This window comes from Neofelis nebulosa, chromosome 2, assembly GCF_028018385.1.
Source record: "Neofelis nebulosa isolate mNeoNeb1 chromosome 2, mNeoNeb1.pri, whole genome shotgun sequence".
Taxonomy (NCBI): domain Eukaryota; kingdom Metazoa; phylum Chordata; class Mammalia; order Carnivora; family Felidae; genus Neofelis; species Neofelis nebulosa.
The window spans coordinates 124,652,993-124,679,024 of NC_080783.1; the positions used below are offsets into that span (position 1 = coordinate 124,652,993).

Sequence of the window (26,032 nt, forward strand, 5' to 3'; positions counted from 1 at the left end):
AGTCACTGTAGAAGCTTGTTATTTAGAGGTATGAAAGTGAGTACCAAAAAAAAAAAAAAAGAGCTATGGAAGTTGAGGCCAGAGGATCCACTTCCAAGATGGCACTCACACAACTGGCCTGTTTGTTGCTGGCTGTAGGCAGGAGGCCTCCCTGCCTCACCACATGGACCTCTCCACAGGGGTGCTTGAGTGGCCTTACAACATGGTGGCCAACTTCCCCCAGAGTGGGCAGTATAGGAAATATCCTGGTGGGAGCCACAGTACCTTTCATGACTTGGCTTCAGAAGTCACACTCCATTCTTCCAGGTATATCTTACTGGCTACACAGGTCAGCCCTATTCACTGTGAAAGGTGACCACACAAGGATATGAGTCACCAGGAGGCCAGGATCCCTGGGGCCTGCCACACAACTATTCAAAAAGTAGAAACTTGGTAATGAAGTGAACCTCATCCCTAACATGCTTATAAGTACATCATTGTTAGGACAGTGGCATAGCAGTAAAGCCCTGTTCCAAAAAGCTAGCCAACCAGAGACCAAGATCAATGTGTCTGGGTATTCAGCTCTCTGAAGATCTCTGAAGGTCTGATTTACCCATGGATTAGACCTAGGGAATCTAGATGAATGGTGGGAATGCATGTCTTTTGCCTCCATTAATGCAATTTTTGCAACCGAGATTTGATAAATGTTGAGCTGCTGGGAGCTCAATGTTATGCTAGCTGACAAGTACACGTAGTTCAGCTCCGCCCTGTTACCAATTAAGGGCAGATCCACATTCTTTATTTAATAGGCTGAGCTGGAGATGGGCTGTCATCCACGTGGGAAAGTTCAGGAGCCCTACTGGGACATATGCGTGTCTGGAAGGAGAGCGTCTTGAATGTAATACCTGGCCTACACGCAGACAGCTTTGGCATTTAGGGCATTCCAACTTTAAATCTCACACCCCTCCTCCTTGCCCAGGAGCAGAAAACTGCTCATTCTCTCTTTTATTTTATTTTTAAATTTTTAACATTTATTTGTTTTTGAGGGACAGAGAGAGACAGAGTGTGAGTGGGGGAAATGCAGACACAGAATCCGAAGCAGGGTCCAGGCTCCGAGCTGTCAGCGCAGAGCCCAATGGAGGACTAGAACCCACGAACCGTGAGATCATAACCTGAGCTGAGGTAGGACGCTTAACCAACTGAGCCACCCAGGTGCCCTTTCATTCTCTCTTTTAAAGTTCTATCAACCATGGGGCGCCTGGGTGGCTCAGTCAGTTAAGCGTCCGACTTCAGCTCAGGTCATGTTCTCACGGTCCGTGAGTTTGAGCCCCGTGTTGGGCTCTGTGCTGACAGCTCAGAGCCTGGAGCCTGACTCAGATTCTGTGTCTCCCTCTCTCTCTGACCCTCCCCCATTCATGCTGTGTCTCTCTGTCTCAAAAATAAATAAACATTTAAAAAAATTAAAAAAATAAAATAAAAAATAAAGTTCTATCAACCTTCTGAAGTCCAGCTCAAAAGCTCCCTGTACAACAAGCCTCCCTCACCTCCTCCAAGCCAGTGTCTCAGACTCCCAGCCCCTTCTCTTCCCCCTTAGCCAATCTTCCTGACCCATACTTAACGACAGAGAGGAAATTAACCAAGACTAAGGAGGAAAGGTGGGTACAGAGTGTAATGAACAAGGTGTGCAGGTAAGTATTGACCCCACCAAACTCTGCCATCATATTCAGATATAGGACACCCCTCATTCAAATACCACTGGGTCAGCTTGTACCTTCTCAGGCCTCAGATCCATTCACAAGCAACCCTTGTCACTTCTGACTCTACAAAGTGTGCCTTTAGAAAAGAATGATTCTGGGGCGCCTGGGTGGCGCAGTCGGTTAAGCGTCCGACTTCAGCCAGGTCACGATCTCGCGGTCCGTGAGTTCGAGCCCCGCGTCAGGCTCTGGGCTGATGGCTCGGAGCCTGGAGCCTGTTTCTGATTCTGTGTCTCCCTCTCTCTCTGCCCCTCCCCCGTTCATGCTCTGTCTCTCTCTGTCCCAAAAATAAATAAAAAACGTTGAAAAAAAAAATTTAAAAAAAAAAAAAAAAAAAAAAAGAATGATTCTGGGGGCGCCTGGGTGGCTCCGTGGGTTAAGTGCCTGACTTCAGCTTAGGTCATGATCTCGCAGTTTGTGAGTTCAAGCCATGCGTCGGGCTCTGTCTGTGCTAACGGCTTGCAGCCTGGAGCCTGCTTCGGATTCCATGTCTCCCCCTCTCTCTCTGCCCCTCTCCCATTTTCTCTCTCTCTCTCAAAAATAAATAAACATTTAAAAAACTTTTTAAAGAAAAAAGAAAGAAAAGAATGATTCTGGGAGTTCAAAGACCCCAACAAAGAATATCCACAATTTTTGGTGTTTGTTCGGGCATATTTTTCCCCCTGAAAAAAAGACCATAGTTTTCATCATATTCTCAAGACCCAAAGAGGTTAAGTATCCTTGTCAGAGGACAAAAATCAGGGCCTGCAAGCCAGATGTGGCCCCCTGATGTTGTTGATTTGGATGGCACAGTGTTTTGGGGGGGGGGGGGGAGGGGGTTGGCAACATTTAAATGTCAGAGAATTTTACACAAAAATAGTTATTTCTAGTTTTTTTTTTTAATTATTATTGGAAAATGAGACAACCCTGAGCCCACATTCCCTGGTGGCAGGAATTGACTAAACCAGGACAGCAGTTGTCCTTCAGATGGCGCATGGGCTCCCCAGAGTCCCCAACAGACCAATTTCTTTTTGACTAGGCTGCCTTCTTGACCCTGGTTTAGGTCCTGTGTTTGTTTTAGGTCTTCAAAAACGGGTGATGTTGTGCTCCCAGCAGTTGGTTTTCACGGGCTTCAGGCCAGGCTCTCTCCAAGTTTACTTAACGGTCTCCACCTGGCACCTCGCTCTCACACGGGAGCGCACCCTCCCTCACACAGGCTGCCTCCAAACGTAGATGTTTCCTTACCTGCAGAGGGACCTACCCGAGCGACCGCCCCGCCCCGCCCCTCCTGGCCCCCATTCCTGATTGGTGGATGGGTTCGGGGGAGGGAGGGAACCAGGCAGGCTCCGCCCCTCCTCTGCTTTCGGCCCATCCTTCCTGCTCTGAGCCCTGTGCCCACAGGACACGCGTTTGGCTAAGTCTCAGGCTCTGTGAGGCAGGTGCTCCTGGCGAAGGACCCCATTTTGCTCCACATGTGAGAGCTTTAGCAGGTAATTAAGGTAAAACTTTGTTCTCCATCAGTCTACACATTGCCCGTTGTCTCTCTTTAATCCCGAATCACACTGCCTTTCACTTACCAGCAGGGTTACCTTAGGCAAGTCAATTCATCTCTTTTCTGCCTCAGTTTCCTATGTGTAGGAAGGGTACAGATAAGACTGGTGTCACCTTGGGATGCCTGGGTTGAGCGACCAACTTTGGCTCAGGTCATGATCTCACAGATCGTAGGTTCGAGCCCCACGTTGGGCTCTGTGCTGGCAGCTCAGAGCCTAGAGCCTGTTTGGGATTCTGTGTCGCCCTCTCTCTCTGCCCCTCTATCACTCGCACTCCATCTCTCTCTCTCTCTGTCTCAAAAATAGACATTAAAAACATTTTTTTTTAAAGGACTGGTGTCTCCTTCATCAAGTTGTCATGAAGAAGAAATGTGATAATCCAGTTTTTAATGCTTACCTTGCCTAATATCCAGAACACAGTAAGGACTCAATAACCGTAACCTATTATGATTTCCAACCTCAGTGTTTTAGAAGTAAAACCAAACTGAGTTGGAAAAATCCTCCTAGTCTTCCCTCTTATGTATCTCCTCGTTCTCACAGGACTACCATGCTCAGAACACTTCTGACAACAGATGGGGCGGGGGGGGGGGGGCAGGCATTTCCCCCACCAAGCAGTTCTCTGCAACACCAGCTGGGTGGCCTACAGTTTAACTCAGTTCGGACGTGATCTACCTAGAGATAGCATCAGATCCCACAGGTTAAGGGCTCAGTCCCCCGAGATTGCCCTCACCCCACCCCAGGTTGTCACCTGTGCTTCTGACAAATCAGCTACAAATCAGAGACTTCCACAGCCCCTTCTTCAGGTTTAATTTGCTAGAGTGCTCACAGAACTCAGGAAAACAGTTTGCGTTTATGTGGTTTATCATAAAAGGGTATGATAACCCTTTTATGGGTTATCCAAATGGAAGAGAGGGACATCCAAATGGAAAAGAAGCATAGGTGAGGTCTAGGAGGATAGCACAGGGGCTTCTGCCCCATGGAGTCGCAGTGCATCACCCTCTTGGTATATGGATGTGTTCACCAACCTGGAAGCTCTCTGACAGAAGCCCACACTACTGGTATTTCACGAAGCCTTCCTTCCATAGACATGATCAATTATTAACTCCGTTTATAACCCCTCTCCCCTCTCTGGAAAATGGGGGGTGAGGCTGAAAAATTCCAACCTTCTAATCACGACTTAGTCTTTCTGGTGACCAGCCCCCATCCAGGAGCCGGCCAGGAGGCCATGCAGAATGACCTCATTACAACAAAAGATGCTGCTGGTGTTCTTATCGCTGAGGAATTTGCAAGGGTTCAGGCACCCCTGTGTCAGGAACTGGGGGCAAAGACCAACGTACAGATTTTCTATTATCCCACACAAACCAAAACAAGGAAGCCAAAAACAAATACAGAAACACAGATTGTCTCTGGTTGGAGTGCCCCCCCCCTTCCTCCCTTCTCTGGCCTCTGAAGTGGCTCCAGGAAACCCCCCAAGGTCCACCGGACATAGTTTAAAACCACTGCGGTAGCCCTCCACTGACCCCGTGCTGGAGCCAGACATCTGAGAGTCATTCTTGATCCCTCTCCCGTCCCTCCCACCATACTCAGAAATCACAGGTCCCGTGAACAGTCTCCTAGATTTCTCTCCATCTCTCCTCTTTTCCCAGCCCCGCTGCTATTGCAACCACCTTCATAAGTTTTTACTTTCACCCATAAATTCAGTAATTCACTCATTTAGCCAATATTTTTTGATACCTACTATGTGCCAGGCACTGAGGAGACACCTCAGAGACAGCAATGAGCAATATTTCTCTTAAGGAACTTCCCTGCCCTCAAAGAAATTCCATTCTACTGGAAGGAGACAGAAAATAGATAAGTAAAAGATAAAGTGTGGGGGATGGAAGAAAAATCATAGGAGTAGAAGGTGGAGGGACTATTTGAAAGGCTTCATTGAAAAGAAAATTTCAAAGGCTTGAAGGAGATAAGGGAGTGAACCACGTGAACCTGGAGGAAACCCATTGCAGAGAAAAGAAAGAGAAGGTGCAAAGGCCCTGAGGTCAGTGTGCTAGGCATGTTGAAGGAGCAGCTAAGCAGGTCAATGTGGGGCTGGACCAGGAAAGGATGAGTGGAAGATGCAGTCACAGAAATAAGGGATCAGCCTGTGAGGGCCTGGCAGGTCATTGTAATGCTTTTGGTCTTTACTCTGAGTGCAGTGGGAAGCCTTAACTGAGACTTACCCATTTTCACCTGCCTTACTGTCATAGCCTCCTATCTGTCTTCCCAGACTCCCCTTCCACCCTGCCTGCCCCACCTGGCAGTACTGCCCCAGGCAGCTTTCTGCAGGCCACACATCATTCCCATTCTTAACATGTTTATCAGGTAGGTCCCCATTGTTGCCGGAAAATGTCAGTTTCCTTGGTGAGGTTTTAAAACTTTGTGATTTGAGCTTAGTTAGACCCACCTCTCTAATCTTTCTGCAGTTGATATCCAAGAAGCACCCCCTGCCCTCAATAATATGGAACAGATTCTAATTGCCTGTATGGGCCCCTGACTCTGACCCTCTGCTCCAGCTGCTATCTCTGCGTGCAGAGTTTATCCCCCTTCGCTTCCTCTCTGCTGACTGCTCCCGTGCTTCCCCAAGGACCTTGGAGGGGGACAAGAGCATCCACGTTCCCCAGAAAGTACCATCTTGCGCTTTTCTCCACTCCAGCGCTTTTCCAAACGTCTTCTCATTGCCCACCCATTCGTCCCGCTGCCCTAGAGAGTTCTCTGAAGGCTGGATGTGCCCTTTTCATCTCTGTATCTCCAGCAATCGGCACAATTCTTTGCACGCAGTAGCAGCTCATTTAAATTTTAGCTTAAAAACAAATGATCTCTTCCCTATCTTCTTCAAACCCAACCCATTAAAGCTAGAATTCATCTTTCCTCTGCTCCTAAGCAGGAGCAAGGAGCTTGCATTCGATTTTGAGCAATTATCACAGTGCGACCTTCCTTAGTTATATGTATACCCGTGTTATAACCCCTCCCGGGTTATAAACTGACCAGGAACATTGGAATCAACACCACCTAGAATGATGCCTCTCATGGAGGGATTCTAACCAAATCAAGAGTGTGTAGGCTTTGGGATAGGACTTCTGCATCTTGACTTCCTGGCCTGTGTGGCCTTGGCCAGTTCTTTTACTGCTAAGGCTTTTTCTCCTTTTTTTGGAAAATGGGGGTGGTGGTAAGGGTGATGCCTATTTCAGAGCACTGTTGAGTGAGTTAAATGAGCGGCCAGGTTGGGGCGCCTGGGTGGCGCAGTCGGTTAAGCGTCCGACTTCAGCCAGGTCACGATCTCGCGGTCCGTGAGTTCGAGCCCCGCGTCAGGCTCTGGGCTGATGGCTCGGAGCCTGGAGCCTGTTTCCAATTCTGTGTCTCCCTCTCTCTCAGACCCTCCCCCGTTCATGCTCTGTCTCTCTCTGTCTCAAAAATAAATAAACGTTAAAAAAAAAATTTAAAAAAAAAAAAAAAAAAAAAAAAAAAAATGAGCGGCCAGGCAGGGTTTGTCATTGATGAAGGGCTTAACAAAGGCAGCTGTAATCATGCGAGGCATGGTGTAGTATTTCTCAAACTGTTGAAAGTTGAGTCTCACTTAAAGGAGGGGGAACCTCTCATAGGATCCCTGAAAACGCATATACAAAAATACTGGCTCAAAATAAGCTTTGTTTTTATAAATGGAGTAAAAATGTTGTAAAGCTTATCGTGTCGAGAAGTCAATATTAAAGCAGTTCTTGAAGAACGTGCCGAAGCTAAGACCGTCCACAGACCCCAGTCTGAGGAGCCTTTGTTTACCAAGTGGACTCAGGGCGGAGCCAAAGTCAGGGGGAGGCAGAGGCCACTTCCATGGCCAGCAGTGTGGTTTCCTTCCAGGGGACATTCTTTGTGGTGGTCTGAAGAGACAGAGCCTTCTGTTCTTCCCACTTGGGAGGGACTAGGGAGGAGCAGCCCAAAGGCCAGTGGTTTGCCCCCTGGCAATTCCAGCCTGGTGTGGGTCCAGCCCACGGGTGTGAGCAACCTCCCACTAGACCCTGGAGCCAGCAGGGCCTTGCACAAGACAGAGGGGGAAATCGACTGTGGGCAGAGGCAGAAAGAAGTTCAGGGAAAACAATGTAACTGAGCAATTTTCTATCTCCAGCAAATGGAAAAATCGCCAAGGCAAGAGGGGGTCTTCCAAGCAGAGACCCACGCAATTAAACATAGAGAAGGACCCTCTGGGCCCCCCTCCCAGCCTGAGACCCTACAGGGGCTGAGGATCCCTTGGGGTGCACTGAACAGCCGCTCTCTAAATGCCTTTTCAACCCCACGCTGCCCAGAACACATTCTTCGCTCCCCCTCTCCCGTGGCAGGATCCTGTTTCTGGGAGTCACCCTGGCCACAGACTCAGAGTGGAAACATCTGGAGATTTCCCAACTTGCATTTCAAAGAGATCTCGAGAGCTTCCTCCCCATCAGCAGCATATGGCAGCTCCCCCCACTTAGACAGGCTGAGGCCTCCGTAGTAAACACACCAACCGCTCACCATTTCCCCTCCCCAAATCCTACACAAGTCTAAATGATCATGACAGATATGGGCAGGCTCGTTCTGCGAATACAAATGGAGATCCTTTACCTGCAGGATGGGGCTGCAAAGGGCCATGGGCAGCGGCCTCTCTGAAGCTCTGTTTTCTCATTGGAGACCCTTAGTGGAGGCTATCAAGCTTGGAATGTCATTTGCTCTTCCCAATGGGCTTTGGAAAGAGTAGGGACATTAAGCCAAGCCTAGCACCCTAAAATGTTCAGGCACACAGTGCCTGAGTAATGAACGGAAGCAGCTCCGGGGAGCTCCCCTCCCTGGGGCCGGCAGATCCCCTGGGGCAGCGCTGGTGGGGGCAGAAAACCTGGGACCAGCCTCTTCCAGGGAGGAGTTTTGGTCTAGTGGAGAAACCAGCTCAAAGTCACTGCAGTGTCTGCAATCAGAACCTGAAGAGAAACTCAACGGCATGTTAACTAACTAGAATTTAAATAAACATGTGGAGAAAAAAAAAATAATAAAATTAAACACAAAAGAAAGAAAGAAATTCAACTATTGACCCGCAGAGCCCAAGAACGCAGGCGGGGCTTCCTTGTCCTCTGTTATTTCTTTTACCCCCTCCCCGGGCCTCCTTCCTCCCTTCCCCACTGTAAATTGGAACCATTTCCCAGAGAGAGTTTGGCGATGTGTGCCAAAGTTCTTATTAAGTCTGACTTCTAAGAATCTACCCCAGGAAAACAATCTGTTTCGTCTTAAATCTGTAAGTGTTCTCTTTGAAGTGTTATTCCGTAATAAATATAAATGACCCAACAGAAGGGATTGAGTAAATTATAGTATTTTTGGACACTGGAATACCATAAAATCTTAGAGAAAAAAATATGGGGAAAAGTTCATATGCATGCCATATTCAGAATTTTTTAAAAGCATTTTCCAAAACACTATCTCGAATGACATAAAGAAGCAAAACAAATGTTAAAAAACTGTATCCAAAAAAAAAAAAAAAGACTGGAAAGATATTTTGTATGTGGGGGGGTATATGGATGATTTTTTTTCTTCTTTGTACTTTTTAAATTGTCCACAAGTAACATGCATTATTTTTTTTAAGTTTATTTTTTTATTTTGAGAGAGAGAGAGAGTGCAAGAATCCCAAGTAGGCTCTGAACTGTCAGCACAGAGCCCTATGCTGGGCTCGAACTCACAAACCTCGAGATCATGACCCATGCCAAAATCAAGAGTCGGACACTGAGCCACTCAGGCACCACAACACGCATTATTTTAAATCAGCGTACAAAAACAGGAAATTGTCCACCTTTCTAAAAGACCGCCACATACTTTATCCAATACACATACTTACAGAGCGGAGTTCTTATTACTTTGCCTCCTGAGAAAAGCCAGAGTTGGAAAAGGCAGGTGAACATAGGGCAGGTCATTGATCGAGGACAGAATCATTGGCAGGGCCAGCTAAATAATTTGCAGGATCCAGTGCAAAATGAAAGCAAGGAGCTCCTTTCTCAAACATTAAGATTTTTGAGAGAGCAACAGCCGAGCATTAAACCAAGTGCAGGGACCTTCTGAGTGGGGAGCCCTGTGCCAGTGCAGGGGTCACATGTCCGGGAAGCCAGCCCAAGTCAGTGACCTGACATGACAGGTGAGGGTCTGCAGACCTGCATCGTGTCCGGAGGAACTGGCAGGAGCTCCCACTGCTTCCTCACCTGTTGCTGAACAGATTTTCATTCTTCATGAGTCCAATTTCCCAGCAATCAACCTCTGGGACAGTGGCATACTTTATCATATATATATGCAAATCAGAAGCCAACCAAGATTACTTAAACCCTGGATCAAAACCTCCTTTTTTTTCCTTTAAGGTGACTGCTTATTTATTCTATTTTAAGGACACCAGAAAGATGCCAACCCATTTTCTACCCTGAAATTAATGACAGTCCCTACTGAGAACAGAAGTATTTTCTTTAAAAAGCGATTTTTGATTATTTTCTTTTCAGAATCATCAAGAACCTTGATTTGCGGAGTATTATGGTCTTTCCCTGGTCCAAGATCCCCCCTCCCCTTTTTTTCCAGTCCCTTCTTTTTGGGAGCAGAAAGGAAATTCATTAACAAATTCACTACAGAGCATTATTCATTCCACATGTCTCACTCCGAGGTTTTTTAATATCAGGAGTTCCAGTAAATCACCCGTGAATTGTGATCACATGAATCTAACAAGGCTCACAGAGCAGCATCCCTGCTAATGACCAAGCGAGGGCAAGGTTGGAGGAAGTATGTTGATTTCCCTTTTCTGAGGGGGAGCAAACTCATTAACTAACCCTTGTATTAAATTATGTGCAAAGCAAATCTCTCCCCTTGCAACCAGTCCCAGCAGCCTCCTGCTGCAGAAATGCAAACAAATCAGATTCAAACCAAGCCAGACACCTGCCTGAGCCAGAGCTTGTGAAAAATGGATGCAGAGTTGCTTGGGCAGAAATGCACACGCTAAATTTCTTCTTCCTCTAGCTTCTCGACGAGACTTCACCTGAGCCAAGTCAGGGGTGGGGTAGGGATCCAGTTCTACTCCTCACCCAATGACCAGAAGGACCCCTTTCATTTCTTTTTTTCTTTTTCTTTTTTTAAATAGTTGTTTTTCATTTTTTAAAAAAATTCTTTTTTATGTTTATTTATTTTTGAGAGAGAGAGATAGAACATGAGCAGGGGAGGGGCAGAGAGAGAGAGGGAATCTGCCTCTCTTCAGAATGTGAAGCAGGCTCCAGGCTCTGATATGTCAGCACAGAGTCCAATATGGGACTCAAACCTACGAACCACAAGATCATGACCTGAGCCGAAGTCAGAGGCTTGACTGACTTAGCCACCCAGGTGTCCCTCCCCGCCCCACTCATTTCTTAACATGCAGGATGTGAAAGTTTGCCCTATGGCCAGCCATCCCAGGTTCTTTGAATCTCTTCTCTCTTGACTTTTCCTCTTTTTTATCTTGCTGAAAAGTGGAACAAAGATTGAGTATTGGAAAACACTGTAAGGGGCATCTGGTTCCACTCCTCTCACATTTGCATCCTCTGTAAAGCCCCATCCAACATTCATTCAGCCTTTACCACCTCCAGGAACAGGGAGCTCACTACCACCAAAGATAACACAAAACATTCTGGCACAGGGCTGACTATAATTTCCTCTCTCTTTTTGGAACTCTCTCCTTTTGTGTAACTAACTTGTACTGAGAGCACCTTTCACACTTTGGGGCCAAGTATTATCCCTTTTCCTTATGGTGACCTTTCTGACATTTGAAGGCAGGGCTCTTATTTCCCATAGGCCTTCTCAGTGGGTGTGAGCTACTCCATTGCCCAATGAACTTGGCCCATGACAACCTGTTGGAGCCTCAGTTGTCTTACTTGTAAAGTGGAAGATAATAACATCTACTTTTCAGGATTGCTGTTGGGGATAAAAAGAATGCATGCAGGGTACCTGGGTGACTCAGTCAGTTGAGCATCCCACTCTTGATTTCAGCTCAGGTCATGGTCCCAGGGTCATGGAATTGAGCCCCATGTCAGGCTCCATGCTGAGTGTGCAGCCTGTTTGAGATTCTCTCTCTCTCCCTCTGCCCCTCTCCCCCGCTCACTATATCTAAAATAAATAAATAAGGGTTTAGGCTTTAAAAAAAAGAATGACTGTACCCCAATGTTTATAGCAGTACTATCAACAATAGCCAAGCTATGGAGAGAGCCCAAATGTCCATTGACAGATGATTAGACAAAGAAGATATATATGTGTGTGTGTGTGTGTGTGTGTGTGTGTGTGTATACGTACAATGGAATGTTACACAGCCATCAAAAAGAAGGAAATTTTGCCGTTTACAATGACATGGATAGAGCTAGAGTGTATTATGCTAAGCAAAATAAATCAATCAGAGGAAGACAAATACCACATGATTTCACTCATACGTGGATTTTAAGAAACTAAATAGATGAACACACTGGGTGGGGGAAGAGAGGAAACAAACTATGAGAGACTCTCAAAGACAGAGAACAAACTGAGGGAAGATGGAGGGAGGAGGGTGAGGGTGGGTTTAATAGGCGGTGGATATTAAGGAGGGCACTTGTGATGAGCACTGGGTGTTGTATGTAAGTGATGAATCACTGAATTCTACTTCTGAAACCAACAGCGCACTCTATGTTAACTAACTAGAATTTAAATAAAAATTTGAAAGAAAACAAAAAAGAATGCATGCAGACATCTCACAGGAGCCTAGCACATGGCAGGTGCCTAATAAGTCATAGCAACTCTAAATATCGTCTTCCCCTAGGGCAGAAGGGAACACTGCTTCTGCGGCCTAACCCACAGCGGAGTGACACAGGACTGTTTCCCCCCAGCACGCTAATGCTGGGCTTCCACTAATTCGGCCTAAGAAGTACCATCTTTTGGAGCAGCCACACTTCATAGTACCTGCTTGCATAAACCTGATATCAACCAAAATCCCTGAAGCCTTTTGGATTTAAACCTGTTGCACAATTGGAGGCAATTTATGTTCTCATAGTCCACACCTCTGCTCGCGCTAGTCCTTCCTCCCGGAACGTTCTTGATGTCCAGTCTTCCCTCCCTCCAAGGCCTACCTCACACGTCACTCCTTTTATGGAGCCTCTTCAAATCTCCCTCATGGAAGTATGACCGCTTCCTCCTTGGAGTTCTTATGAAGCACCCTCCCTTCAAGGTACTAAATGTCAACCACCCGTGCAGTCTTAGGGAGCCGAGGGAAACGCGTGCCTTATTATCACCATCCTACCTGTAACCCCACCCCGTGCCCCCACCTCACCTGAATTGTCAGCTCCTGAAGCACAAAATGCATCACCGTGTCCTTCTCGACCCCCAGCGCAAACGGGCTCTCGTTAAATACTTGTTGGTGGGACCAGTAGTTTCGAGGGTTAAGTGAGACCGTGCCCTGCGGGTGCAGAGGGCTCTGGAAGCAGTGCTGCTGTTTATTATTTCTCTGTGGTGGCCCAGCCCAGAGGTGGGTGCCCCGCAGAAGCCACAGCCCAGGGCACGTGTGAACTGTGGGGGCATCCAGAGAATCTGGGCCCCAGGGCATGCAGGGCTGGCAGCAAGGTCCCCGGAAGAGCTGTAAAGAAAATGGCGTGCAAAACAGAAGATCGCCTCTGGGTTCTGGCCCTCAGGCAGCTGGCCTCTGGCACATTTCCACATTCCGGAGAGGAGCGGCTGCTTCTGGAGAGCTTACACCTGTGAAAAAACCCCATGTCTGGGACACTTGCCTCTCCAGCTCGTGGAGAACATCCCTGCGGGGAGAGGACAGCCCCCTGGACGGTAAAGACCCTCCTTTCTCTCTGTGGGCCTTTATGCCTGTTTTCCACAAGCACTCCCTGAGCTCTAGGTACTGACGCCATAAAGGGGAAGTTCCTGTCCTGGCTCTCGAGGGGCTGTTTCCCCACAGACGGGGCAGTTTCACAGCTTATCCGGCGGGATGGGTCCATTAACAAATAGTGACATACAGTGACTGATTCCGTGTGTGGGAGCCGGGAGAGACCCTTGGAGAGGGTGGTCAATCGGGAGCCTCTTGCAATGGTCCAGTTGAGTGATGGCAACAGCAGTGGCAATGGTGTGGGGAGGAGCCTGCCTGGGTGTCCCTCCGGCTCAGGCTGAGGAGCCTCCGGAAACTGCCTCACCCCTCCCCCAAGCAAGGCTAGGACAGAAGGTCCTCCTATCCCATAATCCCACCACAGTGTAACATAGTTGCCTGTTTATTTATTCATCCCTTTATCCCACCGGTCCCCAGGCTGTGAAGACATATCCATATCTGTCTTATTCAATATTGTAAATAAGCATGTAGGACATAGTAAATACTGCATCAATATTCATAACATTTTTAATTAATCAATCGTCTGTCCCAGTTGGCTCTGACATTGAAGCGTTCCCACAGATGCTGCCTCTCACATGGGCAGCATTCAGACTTCAGCGTCTCTCAATGGCCTTCCTGACTCCAACCTGCATCTCACCCTGATTTTCTTCCTGCTCCGGGAACTAGGCTTTGGGCTTCACTCTGCTCTCTCGTGGTGTTCCGAACCATGCACTCTGAATGCCTTCTTTGGCTTTGTATTTCCTGCCTGCTGATGACCACTTACAGCAGTTCAATCCCATACAGGGTCCAGGTAAGATAGACTTCATATTCCCTTTTTGAGTCTGGGATACCTACACGTTCCCTTTGTTTGTAATAATCGACTCCCCTAATTACGACTGTTCATCCGCACAGCATCCCTTTGCTCCTTGCCAGATAGGCTCCTCGGTCTGTCCTGTTCCTTGTCTGCCCAAAACCCGGCACAGACACGAGACACTGATGCTAATTTTGAAACAGGTATTGTGAGCGGCTGGCATTTGTATGCTTTATGATTTACAAAACCCTTTCACATACATGATCTCATTTAGTCATCACACCATCCCCGGGAGGGAGGTATTGATATTGCCCACAACTTGAACTTGATGTCTGCTCCGTGCCCTTCTGCTGCACTGCCCGCGGCGAGGCTGAGCCAGCTGGTGCTTTCCAGACGTGAATCAGTTCGAGTGCTGAGCTGCCTGAGTTGCCCTCATTAAAAACCCCGAGAACATAAATCCCAATTTACGGCTGGTAATCTATCTGCAACTTACAGGCTTTCAATTGATTATTGAAATTTGTCTAAACGAGATTACTCCTATCTCAATTTAAAATCCAATGATACAACTAACATTTCCCCTATTTCTCCCCTTACCTACTGAATTATTATTAAACTAGTGTGGATACCTTTACTAGTTTATAACAGTAAAGAATATTTCACCTTGATCAGGACTCAGGAGGGCTGGCAAGGACAGAGAGAACAAGAGAAGGGAATTCACTAGGTCATAATCAGAAACGAGAGGAGAAATCCACATCCATGTGTGTTTACCTCCCTTACGCTGGGAGAGAAAAGTACTTAAGAATCCAGGTCACTGGATAGAGATTCCAGGGGATAGAAGCCAGTGCATTCCTCGGCCCTTACCAGCCACTACCATCACCTGCTTCACTGAGTAAACTAGTCATGCCATGCGTAGAAGGCACTAGAAAGGGTGCAGTGAGTTAGAAAATACTTGCATGACTTTAGCGGGTGAGACCAGATGACTTTAGACAACTTCCAGCTTAAAAGAGGCTGTGCTTCTGGTCTGCGGAATATTTTGCAACGCTCCTTGTGACTCCCATAAAGGTACCAACTTTAAATCCTTCAAAGCCCTTCACTCTTGCTCCAGCCTAGAGAGAACAGCCAATTAGAAAGCGATGCCGATTCCTCTAAGGGATCCAATCTAGTTCTCCAGGAAGAACCGATAGGTAACAGAAAGAGAGGTAAGAGAAGAAACATTAAGCGGAAAAGCATAGTAGCCACATTCTGTTACAGCCTAATTGGTTCTGAAGGCATCATGGCAGAGCAGCACAGTAGGAATTGATGTTGATAACAACAGAGTCACCAAGAGAGATTAAATCATAGATATGTCACTATGAGCTGGTCACTCAACTCATTTACAAGGTACTTATTAAACACCTAGTAAGTATCTGACTCTGGATCCAGGGATAGAAAGATGGATGAGGTACATTCCCTGCCTTCAAAAGGCTCTCTCAACTTCAGTTTCTTCAGCTGTGAAATGACGGAGCCAAACTCAGTGATTCCTAAGATTCCTTCCTAGAGGTCCCAACACATAAGCTTTATGTATTAGGGCTTGAACCTCAACAATCCTAAGAGGTGGTAATCCAGGTCCCATAATCCTGTTTTGCAAACGAACGAACCGTGGCTCAGAGGGGTTAGTGTCTGGCTCAAGGTCACACAGTTGATGAGGAGCAGAGGGGTAGGACAGTCAGCCCCATGGACCAATCACACCCACTAGAAGGGTCTTCTCCTCACCCCTGGGCTCTCTCTGCACTATCTTCCTTCCTCCAAAAGGGCAGGCCAAATAGGTGGAGAACAGTCCAGAACAGTCCATGCATCTGACAAGTGCATGGATTTACCCATCTGGAATACAACATTCAGCAGCTACAGAACAAAAACCATGTGCAACTGGACAGCAATAAATATCCAGAAGACCCGATACAACCAAAATGGCATTGAAGGATCTGTCAAGATCAACAGCAAGGTAAGTCAAAAAAGTCAATAGTGATGTCTACCAGGGACACATGCTGAACAGCTATGAAACAGCTCAAAGGTATCTTTGAGAGAAAATGTGGTCGAAGGAAAAAGGCAGCTTGGGAGTACTGTGTTTAAAAAAAAAAAGAAAGAAAAGAAAAGAAAAAAAAGACAACTAAACACCAAACACACACATTGCCGCTGGCAGAGTTGTTTCAGCACAGAGAAAAAGGGGTGCTTTTTCCATACACCCTGCTTTTTTCCCTGACGGCAGGTGCAGGATATCTGTCAACCCCGCTGTTACTGGTAATGCAGAGATCTATGGTTGGGCAACAGGTGGCATGTCTTTCTACAGACAATGTACAAATGGAGAGAGAAGGCAGTCAGAGAGCCACTGGATCCAGACAAATGGTTTGTAACACCAGAGATGGCCACCAGCACACTCCCCATGATAAGACAGCAAGAATCGGCCCCGGGGAATGAGCTTGGGTTAAGCATCTTTATTATCCTGGATGCTCTCTTAGCTGTTTTTTTATTTTTTTTTTATTTTTTAACACTTTATTTTTGAGACAGGGAGAGACAGAGCATGAACAGAGGAGGGTCAGAGAGAGGGAGACACAGAATCTGAAACAGGCTCCAGGCCCTGAGCTGGCAGCACAGAGCCCGATGCAGGGCTCGAACTCACGGACCGCGAGATCATGACCTGAGCTGAAGTCGGCCGCTTAACCGACTGAACCACCCAGGCGCCCCTCTCTTAGCTGTTTTAAAACATGGGCTCATCCATGCCTCCGGGGTGGGTAATATTCCCTGAAGCCCAGAGAATGGATTCGCTCACGCTTACCTGGCTATGGAGTTGCACAGCAAGGATTCGAACTCAGCCTGAGTTCAGAGCCCCAGCTGGTTCCACTCCTCCCACAGCCTCCAAACCGTAGGTTCTGCCCCAGTACTTATTAGCTCTGTGGACTTAGACAAACCCCTTGGCTCCTGAGACCAGCTTATCTCAGAATTGTTGTAAAGATCAAAGGAGACAAAATGCACGAGCACATTGCTCTCTGCGAAGACTCTCCTGCAATCATGACGACATTGCTAACAATAACGACACTTACCAAGCACCTACTATGTGCCAGGCATGGGGCGCACTGCTTTGCAAGACTCGTTTCATTTACTTCTCACAATAATCTGTGAAGTGGTACTATGAGGCACATTTCTAGGAGTGAAGAAACGGAGGCTCGCAGGGGTGAAGTAAGGGGCAAGCAGCAGGGGCCAGGCTGGGCGGTGGGGGGGGGGGGCGGTGGGGGAAGGGTGAGCAGCATAACCTACTCCAGAGCCGTCACCAGGAACCAGATGCTGAACAAGAAAGGTCTTCCCACTACCTTCTGTGGTTTTATTGCCTTCCTCCCCTGTGGCCACAGGGCTTAGATGCACTGGCCTAGTTTGAGACTTTCCCCTTAGATGCTGGAGTGAGAAATTGTCACTGTGGGAAGTCCTGTGTGATCTGCAGTTGAAGGAGACTGCCTTCAGTTTTTATCTGTAGCTTGTCTTTGTCCAACTGAATTGAAAGATGCTGCCGAGGACATTTACCGCTTGCTGGGGATGTGCCCCTCCTGCGTGAGGTCCCGAGTTGGGAGACAAATAGGCCCAGAGCTCCGAGGGTTCACAGTCGGGTGGGGGAAACTGTACTAGTATTTTTCTGAGCCCCATCTATGAGCCGGGCTCTGTGTTACGTCCCGGGGACACAAAGATGAGCAAGATACAATACATTGTGAGGCGGGCCGCAATGAGGATGTGCCCAGGTGAATCGGGGCCCAAAGGAGAGGCACCTGACTCTTTCAGGTGGGAGTGGAACAGGTTCCAAGAGCCTCCCCAAGGAAGTGGGGTTTCAGAGCTCTGTACTGACTGTCCACACTGCTAAAGAGTTTCCATGTATATAACCTCTCATCCTCGCAGCAACGATCCTATTGGGCAGATATTTTTAGTTTATAGATGAGGTATTAAGTAACTTGCTGGAGGTATCACAGCAGTAAGTGGCAGAGCCTGATGCTGATCCCAGGAGCTCGGACTCCAAGCTCACCAGACTCTAAAGTTTGTGCTCTTTCTAACATGCAGGGTTGCCGCAGAGAACACTGGGACAGCAGCGCTCCGCTGGAGACAGAAACAGCCCACCATGGATGAACACAGCAGGGAAGGGGCACTGCCCCGCCATCTGGAAGGTGATGTGGAGAAGGCATCACAGGCCTACACAGGTTCTTTCATTGTTCTGGTGCGTCCTCTGGGTCATGGACGGGGAAGAACACCCTGGAGGGTCAAGGCCACCTGCCCAGCAGTCTAGACCAGGTGAGTGTTTTCAGTGGTGAGGTAAGGGGAGGACGAGGCATCATCTTTGGGTTGTAAGAAATTGAAACCCACTCATACTAACTTGAGAAAAAGAAAGAAAAGAAAAACAAACACGTGGGGCGCCTGGGCGGCTCAGTAGATTAAGCCTCCGACTTCAGCTCAGGTCATGATCTCATGGTTTGTGGGTTCGAGCCCCGCGTCAGGCTCTGTGCTGACAGCTCAGAGCCTGGAGCCTGCTTTGGATTCTGTGTCTCTGGCTCTCTCTGCCCCTCCCCTGCTCGTGCTCGGTCTGTCTCTCTGTCTCAAAAATAAATAAACATTAAAATTTTTTTTTAAAAAAAGAAAAACAAACAAGAAAGGGGGTGTTTCTTTAAAGAAGTCAGGCATTTCGCAGAAGTCAGGCATTTTGCAGAACCCAGGCTAGAAGTGCATTGTGAGCACAGGGGGATGGAGTGGGGGGGCCATCACTCAGCGGCCGTCTCGCCCAGTCTCCACCCTGTTCATCTTTCCTCTCTGTAGTCTGGCTTTCGCTGCCTCTGGTAGGTAGCAGGGCCGAAGATGCTTCCAAACACCTGCTCAGATCTAACATCTCTGAGCTGCCATTCTAAATCCCCAGGAGACAACGTGATTTGTTCCCCTGGGGCCACAAGGCTAAGGCCAGGGAGTGTGGGTGTCCATTCTCAGAGAAGGCAGAGTTTGGGTGGCTGGGCAGACCCCCAAAAGTCATGCTGGAGTGCTCTGGAGAGGTGTCCAGCTCTAGATATTGTCAGCACCCATGTTCTGGAGAGACGGTGCTGAGAGGTCTGCCCTTTAAAGTAATACATTGGCTTCGCATTTATAAGTCTTCTGTGGCGTTATTAAATCCATAAATAAAGATTTAATCTTTTAAGCTCTGCATTGTGAGGGCAGAAGTTAAAGGGCAGGCAGAGGAGAGCTCATCAGCGTTGGTTTGGTGGGGTTAGGGGGGTAGCAAGGGAAGAGCGTCCAGGCTGCTGGGGCGGAGGAGGAGGGAGGAGAGGCGGCAGCTGCTGATAGGGGCTAAGGGTGGAGGGACCCCCTGGCCTGCCCTCTGACAGAAAAAGCTCTTGCACTGGAGACCACTGCCTGCAGAGGCAGCCAGAGACAGGCCGGACAGCGGGTCCTCAAGAGAGCCATCCTGAAAGCTGGGAGAACGATCAGGAGTGTCAGCAGCTCTCAAAATGAGCGGGTTTTGACCCGAACAGGTAAAGAACGGGAGCACTGTTGGGGGAGGATCCCAGGAGCCTGAGGGAAGGAAGGGGCGTGTGCACATGGAGCGGGACTGAGCCTGGGGAGGACGAGCCAAAGGGCTCTGCTTCCTGCTTAGCCCACAGCCCTGTCCCAAAGGAAGCCCCGAGAGCTGAATCAACTGCTTCATCCTCACATCTCTGTGCTTCCCTCCCCGCCATCCAGGGCTCACGCAACGTTGGCTCATCCTTGATGAAAATGGCAAGACGATCACTTTGGTTTCTCTGGCAGGCAGACATGAAGACCAGCACCAGGGAGGAGAAGACACTGAGCACAGAGCGGAGAGCTTGGGAGTTAGGGCAGGAGACTGGGGGCCAGAGTAGGGGAAGGGGAGCCCTCTCCACCTGGCCTTGTGATGGGGGCAACGTCCAGACCACCCATCTGGGCTGACAGCTGTACCTGGAGGCCTGGGCCGCTAACCGTCGTAGGGCCAGGTGTCGGAGGCAAATGTGGAGCTACTCTTTGAGCTTTTAGTCCCTTCTCCCCCATTAGGACCTCTGCTTTCCACTCTCTTTGGTTCAACCCAAACCAGAGGTCACACCTGTCTCTGCCACGTGACGGGTTATGGAGGGTCCGACAAGGGGCGGTGAGGCTGGTGTCTGATGATAGGATTCAGCTACCAAGCCTCTCTCCTTGAGCAGCAGATAATTTAGTTTAATGAATCTGGACAGTTCACTGGATCTGCCCACACAGTTCCACTCACCTTCCAAAACGCTTCCAAAATAGCACTAGCTATTGTACAAGAGCCAAAAAAAAAAAAAAAAAAAAAAAGCAAAAAGTAATAAATGACAAGGCCCCGGAGATTTCTGCCCTTTCAGAAAAGTCTGAGTGAACTTTTCTAAAGAAAATTTAAGCCAAAAGAAAAAAAAAAAAAAAAAAAAGGCTGTTTTTGTCTTTCTCATTGAGGATTCAGGCCAAGAAAGATGCCCCCAAAGACAGGTGCCCACACGGGGGAGGCAGAAGGACCGGGATTTTAAACTCTGCTCCTCAGGCTGATGTCATTTACACGCCGTCTCAGAGCTGTTCTCTCCTCAGGGTCCTCCAAAAGCCACTCCTGATGTCTGCTACCCCAGCAAGGTAACTCCACAGACTCGGCCCCAGCCCCTGGCAGCTTCCGATCACACTGATGCGCGGTGTCACGCGGGCAAGGAGGCCACCCTCCCCAGGTGCACCCGCACGCGCACACACACAGCGACAGTGCCACGCTGCCCCTCCGCTGGGCGGGGACCCCCTCTCCCCAGGCCTCCAGTGAGAACTCCCCGTCTCCTCCACAGCCCCCCTGTGCACCGCATGCAGGAGCCAGATGTTCCGTGGGCAGCCCCCTCCGTGTGTGACAGGCGGTGATTACCGTTGCCAGCCCCACATTAGGAGAGAATTGAATGGGAGAGAGCCCCCCTCCCGCCCCGGGCTCCCCACAATAGCGCCTTTGTGAGGTGCTTCACTGCCTTTCTTTTCCTTCCTCACCAACCTACGTCAGGGGGCAGCTCTGCCCCGGGGAGAGAAGAAAAGAAGACAAAAGGAGGATCACAGGGCCCTGGTTGATCCACCCTATCCTGGGCGTGGGGTGGGGGAGCGGGTGCACTTCAGGGAAAAGATGTGCTCCTTTCTCCTCCCCACAGTGAGGACTCCCAGAGCTTCCTGAGGCCTGCTCCCCCCCCATAAAGGCAACAAGGTCTTGTCCATCACACGTACATGGCCTTGAGCGCTGAATGGGGGCATGAGGCTGGGTGGGGCCTGGCCTGGAGCTCAGCACATTCCTGGAGGCAAGAGTCCAAAACCCAGGGTTCTCCTCCTCTGCTCCCTCTCCCTTCCCCAGATGGCCTTCTATAATTCCAAGCCAGTGGCCAGGGCAGGAAAGGGTTAGGTGTCCAGGACTTCCTGGACAGACTCCAGCCACGTTCCAGGACTGCAGCGGGTAGGTGGGGGTGACCAGAGGGCTGTGTTGGGAAACTGGGAAAACTAACATCTGGGGCATGGTCATCGCCCCTCCTCCTTGCCCAAACCGCAGACGCCGTGGCAGCAGGGAAATCAGAGCGGTTGGGAGCAAGCTGGGTTGTGTAACCGAGCCCTGGGGACGGCCCCAAGCTGGAGAGGGGAGTGGGGTCTGGGGCCAGGACAGAGTCCACCTCCAAAGTGAGACTCGAAGTTCCTTCTGGAAACACATTTCAGGGCTCTGGTCTTCACCCTACTCCAAGTCGCACTCCAAGGCGACTAGAATCCATTTTCTGGTCCCAAACCTCTGAAAGAACTAGAAGAATTAGAAGCTCGGTCCGCCGGGCCTCAGTCTCTCGGCCAGGGGTGTGGCACCAAGAGTGGCTCTGGGCTCTGGGAGGGGCCCGCCGTGGATCAGAGGTGGGTGTGGAGAGAAGCCTCTCGCCCAGCCTCCTCAAGTGGCGGGATTCTGTGCTTCCCCAGGCGCCTCACAGTAAAATCTGTAACTGGAGAAGTCCCCTCTCCCTCAGCAAGGAAGCCCAGCCAAGTCCCTACTGTGGCTTAAGGAGTGGCAATGGGGTGGAGGAGGAAAATGGAGGGTCATGGGGAGAAACTTGATCTGAGGGCTACCCCCAAACACACGCAGGCAGGGAGCAGTGGATGTGCCTTTTAATGCAAAATGTTGCAATACAAAACGACGTGGAGAAAGTCGTGTTCTCCAGGGCGCTAAGGGGAGAAGGGAGGCAGGGCAGAGTTGAAAAATCTCCTCCCAGAACTCTGCCCACCCCCCCAACCACCTTCCCCCCACCCCACCCCACCCCACCCCACGTGCCCGGACTCACACTGAGGCAAGAAATACTTTTTGGCTCATTTGCTGGGGTGGCCCCCATACAAGGGTCAGAGCTCTGGGTCTTTGTGGTCTCTGGTCCGAAATTCATTGACGTAAGGCAGGAGAGGAGCGAACGCTTAGGGTCTTCTCTCTTTTAGCTCTGAAAGGATTTCTCAAGATCTAAAGTCCCACAGGAAACGAAGGGGCTGTGAGAATCTGGCTTCCATTGGCTCCCAATATGGGCTCGGAACCACAACTTGCCCACATCTGGAGAATGAGAAGCAGGAAATGGTGTGGGGATATAAATGTGTGGAGGTGAGAGAGATTCAAACCCCAAAGCTAGGTCCTCAGACTTCTTCCTCTTTCTTTCTCATCTCCAGCTTATAGACAATCTGGTAGCCGTCGTCCCAGGCGTAGAGCTGGCGCTCCCGGGGGTTATAGCGGAGACTGGCGTGGGCACCGTATCGGCGGGGGAAATAAGGGAGTGCCGCCCTTTCAGGGGTCAGCGTGCCACTGGCATCAAAGGAGCACTGGATGCGGGCCCGGCTGGCAGGGCGGGTGTTATAGACAACGTATAGGGTCCCACAGATGACGAAGGCAGCCTCAGCATTCTCCCTGGGGCACGGGGTGTCCCACTGCTGCTCTGTGTCCAGTGTCTGTGGGTCCAACTTGGCCAGACACAAGTGCCTGTCATCTTCCCGAGTGGCATAGACAGCCCAGAGGCCCTCCTCGTCGGCTGCCAGGTCAATGTACGTGTCCGCTGTCAGCCCGTACGGGGGGATCAAACCCTCCGCCGGGAATACTGAACTGTCCACCACCGTTCGGTTTGCCAGATGGAATTTGATGAGCTGCAAAGTGTTCTCCAACTCCCCTCCCCCTCCAGGTCCTCCGGGAGGCCTCCGGGCATAATAAAGAAAGCCACCATAGACCAGCTGCCCCGTGCCTACCCAGGGGAAGGGCACCCGGACCCGGGAAGCTTTCCGGGCGGCCATGGCAAGGGTGAAGTCCCGCAGCCTCGGGAAGACGAAGGCCGTGTCATTCTGTGTCCCATCTAACACGTAGATCCTCTCTGTTGGCCCCATTGGATCCTTGGTCCACAGACCAGCAGGGCCACCGAACCGCTTCAGGATCTTCATTGATCTCACCTGAGAGATTGTGTAGCCACAGTCTGGAAGGAGAAAAGCACAGGGCAAGGAAATACAGGCAAGAGTTAGAGGCCCATTGTAGGAACACCCCGGGGTGGGGCCATCTGGAGGACAGTGGGCATTTGCCAGTGGATGCCTCCACTCTTACGGAGGACAGGAAAAAGGGAGCCACCGAGGCCTGGGTCCCCAGAAACTCTTGCAATGGACCTGTCATTGTAGAGACTTCCCTAAAGCAGATTCCAGAAGATAGCGCCAAAGCGGACTGGGGGACAAGGAGAGAAAAGGGGAAGCAACAAGGAAACATACAGGTTCTGAGAGTGTTAGGGGCCTGCTTTTGGACCGCTTACCTGTCAGCATATCGTACTTCTCGTTTCTTCTGCCCTTGCCTTTGATCCCAGGGCCTCCGGTCACTTTCTCATCAACCTCCACACAGGGTAGTGCTGGGTTCTGGGTCTCCAGGTAGTCAACCTCCCGCTCTAGCCGGTCCACTCTCCCCGAGATGGTGTCAGCCTCAGTTCTGAGCGCCTCTCGCTCCTTCTCGGCCACCTCCAGCAGCGGCAGCATTTTGTTCTTGAAGTCCCTCAGCTCAGCAGCATGCCGGCTACTTTGGTCCTGGCACTGGGCCAGCCGTTCCTGCAGGGATGGAGGCCAGACGAGAGGCTGAGGGATTACAACTCCCAGGCAGGGAGAGGCCCGACCAGGGAGAGAGGAACGGGAAAAGGCACAAACTCAGCCAGGCATCAACTCCCCTGCAACCCCCACAGAAAGGAAACCAGATGTTCAGAGATGCTAAATGGGCAAAACGCCCGGCTCAGATCACCTAGGCCCCTACCCCCGCTTCGTGTCCTCCAGCCCATGTTCTCTGTGAGCAGCGCCACTGAGTCATCTGAGCCTCTGGGGCAGCCTAAGTGCGTGAGGGCGGGAAGGGGTCTCTGCTCCACTGTGCAGTTCTCCCCTCGGGAATCAACAGACTTCAACTTGGGAACACCAGAGACTTCAAACTGTTTAAAAGACAGGGAGCTGCAGATTCTCTGGGAACTTCCAACTTTCACAGAACCATCAGCTTGTCCTGAGACGCTTTCCCACAATGCTAGCTCCCATTTCCTTATATCCTCCACCCGCCCCCCACCCCCCTTGTATTCCATCTAATCCCAGGGTAAGACACAAAGGCCTATTTGCTTTGGAATTGCTCTGTGGACATGGGGAAGGAGGAGGGCTTGCAGTTGCAAGGATATTCTTATTAAAAGGTAAGAGTTTTCTGTAGCTTCTTCCAGAGCCCCATCTTGTCATCCCCAGATCCGCAACACACGGGGTGACTCAACAGGAGATGTGGCGTCCTTCCTGCCCGGCCCAGGAGAGAAAGGAATCACTCACCTCTAAGGCAGCTAGTCGGCGTTCCATGTACTCCACAAGGTGGTGCTGCTGTCCTTGAAGGGGTCGCAGCCGTGACAAAAGGAACAAGATGAGGAGAGGCGTGCAGGGCCCCATGGCAGCAGGAGAAGGAGCGTGCAGTCCTGTGCCTGTTCCACTCAAGCCCGCCGGTCAGCTTCGGAGGCGGGGTGGGGGCGGTGCCTTCTCCCTTTCTGGATCTCGGATCTCTCTCACTACTCTGGAATGCTTTCACAGTCTCTTTACCTCCCCCACCCCCTCCTCTCTGCCTGGATTGATCAAACACAGATGGCCCAATGGTAAAGCAGCCAGAAGCCTTAACCACCTCCCGCCTAGGCTGTAGGCTCCCCAGGAGAGGGGAAGGAGATGAAACCCCAGGGCAGAGGCCTTGTGAGCAGTCACCCAGTAAAAGGAGCTAGCAGCAGGAGGCAGGGGTCCCAGAGTACACTCGGCAAACTCTGTTTCTGCTCCAGAATGCCTGCTTCCTTTCAGTGCTGGCTTCTTAAGAAACATCCTTCATTAATCTTTTCCTTGCCCAGTGATAATAGCATGGATTGTTTTCTGCCTTTTCAGTGGAAGCTGGGAGCAGGGGAGATGAGGTTGGAGGGGAAGAGGTGGGGGGAAAAAGATCACAGTGGTCAAGTCTTGTCCACCTTCTTCTATAGCTCATTGGCGCCATCTTGTGATAAGCACCTGGTGTCATCACGGGATGCCTAGGGAAACCATGGCTTAGACCTCACCTCCTGTGGAAATTTTTCCACAAAGCAAGCCAAGCGGATTGAATTTACAGGGGTGTTCATAATTAAAACACAGATTAAGGGGTGCCTGGGTGGCTCAGTCAGTTAAACATCTGACTTTGGCTCAGGTCATGATCTCACAGTTCATGAGTTCGAGCCCCGCTGACAGCTGAGAGCCTGGAGTCTGCTTCAGATTCTCCCCAAATCCTCTGCTCCTCTCTCCCTCTCTCACTGCCCTTCTCCTGCTCTCGCTCTGTCTTTCAAAAATAAATAAACATTAAAAAAAATTTTTTTTAAACACAGATTAACCCACAGACTACCCACTTACTCAAGGGGTTATCCCAACTCTCTCATTTAGCTTAAGTAAGAGAATATCACTGAGATTTAAACAACTAACAACAAAAAAACCCCAGATCATTGAGAAGTCAGCAAATTAATCCTTGATTATCTGGAAGTGAGATCAACAGCAGGGCCTTTCTTTT

The 26,032-nt window shown here is 49.8% G+C and overlaps 1 protein-coding gene and 2 long non-coding RNA genes across 4 annotated transcripts in view; 1 reads left to right on the plus strand and 2 right to left on the minus strand.

Annotated features, from left to right (window-relative positions):
• The window catches only part of LOC131504155 (uncharacterized), a 102,371-nt gene extending 88,685 nt beyond the window's left edge, over positions 1–13,686 (minus strand). For both annotated transcript variants that reach the window (XR_009257818.1, XR_009257817.1), the window contains exon 1: positions 12,600–13,686. This is a non-coding gene — a long non-coding RNA (uncharacterized LOC131504155). The remainder of the gene's footprint in view (positions 1–12,599) is intronic.
• Positions 13,687–13,690: 4 nt separating this feature from the next.
• Positions 13,691–19,211, plus strand: LOC131504152 (uncharacterized). Its single transcript, XR_009257813.1, has 3 exons — positions 13,691–13,947; positions 15,739–15,928; positions 18,036–19,211. It is a non-coding gene; the product is annotated as an uncharacterized LOC131504152 (long non-coding RNA).
• A 2,892-nt stretch (positions 19,212–22,103) lies between these two features.
• OLFML3 (olfactomedin like 3) lies at positions 22,104–25,361 on the minus strand. The gene is made up of 3 exons (XM_058716148.1): positions 24,799–25,361; positions 23,772–24,057; positions 22,104–23,447 (listed from the first exon to the last, which is right to left on the minus strand). The coding sequence occupies exons 1-3, from the start codon at positions 24,910–24,912 to the stop codon at positions 22,627–22,629; spliced, it is 1,221 nt and encodes a 406-aa protein (XP_058572131.1). The 5' UTR covers positions 24,913–25,361; the 3' UTR covers positions 22,104–22,626.
• Between the last annotated feature and the right edge of the window lie 671 nt (positions 25,362–26,032).